This window comes from Propithecus coquereli, unplaced genomic scaffold, assembly GCF_000956105.1.
Source record: "Propithecus coquereli isolate 6110/MARCELLA unplaced genomic scaffold, Pcoq_1.0 Scaffold48, whole genome shotgun sequence".
NCBI lineage: Eukaryota > Metazoa > Chordata > Mammalia > Primates > Indriidae > Propithecus > Propithecus coquereli.
Genome location: NW_012150618.1, coordinates 3,407,405 through 3,411,447, shown reverse-complemented (window position 1 = coordinate 3,411,447; position 4,043 = coordinate 3,407,405). Strand labels below are relative to the sequence as shown.

At 33.1% G+C, this 4,043-nt stretch overlaps 1 protein-coding gene across 1 annotated transcript in view; it reads left to right on the top strand.

The window, feature by feature from the left end:
• Positions 1–4,043, top strand: part of STXBP5 (syntaxin binding protein 5 (tomosyn)) — a 190,629-nt gene that overhangs the window by 180,630 nt on the left and 5,956 nt on the right. Inside the window, exon 21 of the mRNA XM_012655516.1 lies at positions 3,628–3,739. Within this exon, the coding sequence (XP_012510970.1) occupies positions 3,628–3,739 (112 nt within the window). The remainder of the gene's footprint in view (positions 1–3,627; positions 3,740–4,043) is intronic.

The window sequence follows — 4,043 nt, the reverse complement described above, 5'->3', positions numbered from 1 at the left end:
GACTGGAGAAACTCGTAACTCATGAGTATATTAGTTTCCTGGGCTGCTATAACAAGTTACTACAACTTGGTAGCCAAAAACAATAGAAATTTATTTGTTCACACTACTGGAAGCCAGAGTCCAAAACTCAATGTTTCTCTGAGCCAAAATCAAGGTGCTGGCAGGGTCTTGCTCCCTCTGGAGCTCTCAAAGAGAATCATTCCTTGCCTCTTCCAGCTTCTGGCAGCTGCCGGCATTCCTTGACTTTTGGCCATACCAATCCAATCTCTGCCTTTGAGGCCGCATTGCCTCTTTCTCCTCTGAGTGTGTCAAATCTTCCTCTGCCTTTCACTCTAAAAAAGACACTTGTATTACAACCCAACGAGATAATCCAGAAGAATTTTCCCAGGGCAAGATACTTAACCACATCTACACTGACCCTGTTGCTTTACAAGGTAACATTCGTAAGTTCATCTAGAGATAAGAAACTAGAATTTGAAATGAAAAATACGCCGAATGGCATTAGCAGATAATTAGACATTGCAGAAGAAAAGATTAGTGAACTTGAAAGCATAGCAACAGAAAATAACTGACTGTTTAAACTTGGAAAATTTATAGCACTAAAATGCTTATATTAGAAAAGAAGGAGTTCTCAAAGCAATGAGCTCAGCTTACACCTTAAGAAACTGAAAAACAAGAGCAAATTAAATCCAAAGTAAGCAAAAGGAAGAAAATAAATATCCAAGTGGAAATCAATGAAACAGAAAACAGGGAAACAGTAGAAAAACAATGAAACCAAAAACTAGTTACTTGAGAAGATCAATAAAATTGATCTCAAGCCATATGAAGAGAGAAGTTACAAATTACCAATATCAAGAATGAGTGAAATATCATTACTGTATGTTCTACAGATATGAAATGGATAATAAGAGAATATTATGACACCTTTATGCCAATAAATTCAAAAACTTAGATGAGATGAACAAAGTCCTTGAAAGACACAAATTACCAAGCTTACTCAAGAAAAAAATAGATAACCTGAGTAGTCCTATATCTATTAAAGAAATTGAAATTGAGATTAGAAACCTTGGATTAAGAACATTCCAGACCTGGATGGCTTCTCTGTTAAACTCATCAACATTTCAGGAAGAAATAATACCAGTTCTACACAAACTTTTACAAAAATTGAAACAAGGGAGTGCTTTTCAACTTAGTCTGTGAAGCAAGCATTAATCTGATACCAAAACTAGACAAAGTCGTTATAAGAAAAGAAAATTGATTGGCACAGTAATTCATGCCTGCAGTCCCAGCACTTTGGGAGGCCAAAGTTGGTGGATCACTCGAGGCCAGAGGTTCAAGACCAGCCTGCGCAACATAGCAAGACCTCATCTCTATAAAAGATTTAAAAATTAGCCAGGAGTGGTGGTACATGCTTATAGTCTCAGCTACTCGGGAGACTGAGGCAGGAGGATCACTTGAGCCCCAGGAGTTTGAGATTGCTATGAGCTATGATGATGCCACTGCATTCCAGCCCAGGCAACAGAACAAAAAAAAGAGAGAGAGAAAAGAAAGCTACATATAGACCAATATCCCTCACAAATATAAATGCAAAAATTCTAAACAAAATTTTAGCAAATGGAATTCAATAATATAGCAAAAGGATAATACATTATGACCAAGTGAGATTTATTCCAGGAAAGCAAGGTTGACTTAACACTTAAAATTCAATCAGTGTAATTTATCATATTAAAAAAAAAGCTAAAAAATGAAAAACAATTGCTTCATCTCTAATTATGTGATAGAAGATTTTTCTGTTTTTATGCATGTACCATTAATGCCTACTCCTGGCACTTTATATATGTTCATTATCTTTAATCCTAGTAATGTTCCTAAGAGGCAGGTATCACTATCCCATTTTTAAATTTGAAGAAACCATTTCCTGACCAATTAATTTGCCTAAGATTCCTCTCCTGGTAAAAGGCAGAAGTGAGTAGCAAACCCAGGTCCATCTGGTTCCAGAGTTTATACTCATTCTGTATACTACATGGAATACAGTGACTCTTTATAAAGATAATCTCCAGTTTTTTATATTTCTTACTTTACCTTTGTAAAGTGTAAGCTCCTTAAACACCAAATAAATTAAGAAATAAAAACCATAATTCTAAGGTGAGGTAAATTTTTAAAAGAACATGTCTTTAAACGATCACTATTTATATGTCACATTATTATTTTGATTTAGCATAAAAGATACTCAAATAGCTGTGTTGCCATTGTGGTTGTCGTTATTATTATATCAATGTAATAGATACAGTTTAGATTACAGTGAAATACAGTATTAAAAAGATTAGAATTAATCTTTTAATTAATCTGCTTAAAATTTCCTTTGTTATAGAGTCTAATATAAATATCAATGTAAAAATAGGTATCCATATATTCTATAGTGGGTTTTAACAAATTTGACTTATTAAATTTAGGAAGTTTTTCATTCTAGGTTTACTCCATTTTATAGAAATCCGGAGGAAATAAAATAAAAATGTAAGGGCTTCAAACTACTTCATTGTTGTAAATAAAACTGTGTTGCGTGGTGTTAATAATTATCTCCTCCCATTTACAATCTGGTTAGAGAGACAGCATTAATATGGATATGTCTAAAGGTAAAACCTCTGGACTTCCTTTATCAGCTTTCTTAGCCCAGCCCTAAGGAAGAAACCCTGAAAAATACATACTTGCTCTCCCAACTGTTTAATATAATAATGTAATGCCAAAGTACAGCAGAACTCCTACCTGGAGCCAGTAGTGTACTTGCTCTTGTATCATAACTATTTCTCTTTAATGGGCAGAAGTGCAATCCCAAAGCCTCAGTGTATTTTTAATTCACTTTTATAGCTTCCCAAAGCTGCCTTGTAAATAGTGTTACCATCCCTGTCTTATACAAACTATTCCTTCTTCTTTATGTATTAACAATAAAAGCAATAACACGTCAGCAATCTTACCTCTCTCCTGACTGACTTTTACCATTTCTGCATTTCAAAGAATATTGATGGTGATGTCAGAAAACTCTGACAGTATAGAAGGAAACCTTTTCATCTTCCTGCAAGATGCCTGAAATTCCAAGTGTATGTTGGCATAATTCTCTTCCTGGCATATGTTTATGAAAAAAGAAGTTAATATGTCTAAATTACTAATTTTATGACTCAGCTAAAGGTTTTAATTCCAGAACTGTATATCATCATTATCACACTGGACTTCTAAACTTGCTAGTAGGAAAATTTTCTTCTTTCTAAGACCTAGTTGTTAATCCAATTATCACTTCTTAATAAGTTATGTGAAAATTTTGTCTTGAAGAATAGAATCTCCTTACAGTCTAAGCAGAAATATCATCTTTACTTACAATGCAAAGAAAGTAACCCAGCAAAAGGAGCAAGTAGCCAGTTAGTCTCAATGAATTTAGTCTTAGAAACTCACTGTTTGAATAAGTTACCATAATAGGTACTGTATCTGATCATTTGAAATGGGCTCAATAATTATTTGTGAATCTCAACAGGTAATGTTCTAAGCTTAAGTTAAAGAGTTTACAATGATGGTTTTGTGAATTATAGTTTGGTTTCCCTGAAACTTTAACAATTACAATTTGTTTTGATTTTAAAGGAAATGTTGGGTGAACTCTTCACTCCTGTAGAAACACCTGAAGCACCAAACAGGGGATTCTTTAAAGGCTTATTTGGAGGTGGGGCACAATCTCTTGATAGAGAAGAACTATGTAAGTTGATTTATTTAATTTGGATAATATATCTGTAAAACAGAAACATTCAAACCATATAAATTTTTCTTGCATGTGTAAATTATGTTCACTTTTTCCTCTTTGTTATAATAATATATTCATGTTTTAACAAAATACATAAAATTATTTTTGATCTTTCTATCCCAAGTCAGGGAAATATTTTACTCAGGAAACCAAAATAAGAATAGCTTTAGGTAGCTAAAGAGTAATATTCACAATTTTAAATGTATAATTTAGAAAGTACTTTATTTTCATTATATGGGTTGTTCATTATTATTTTAAT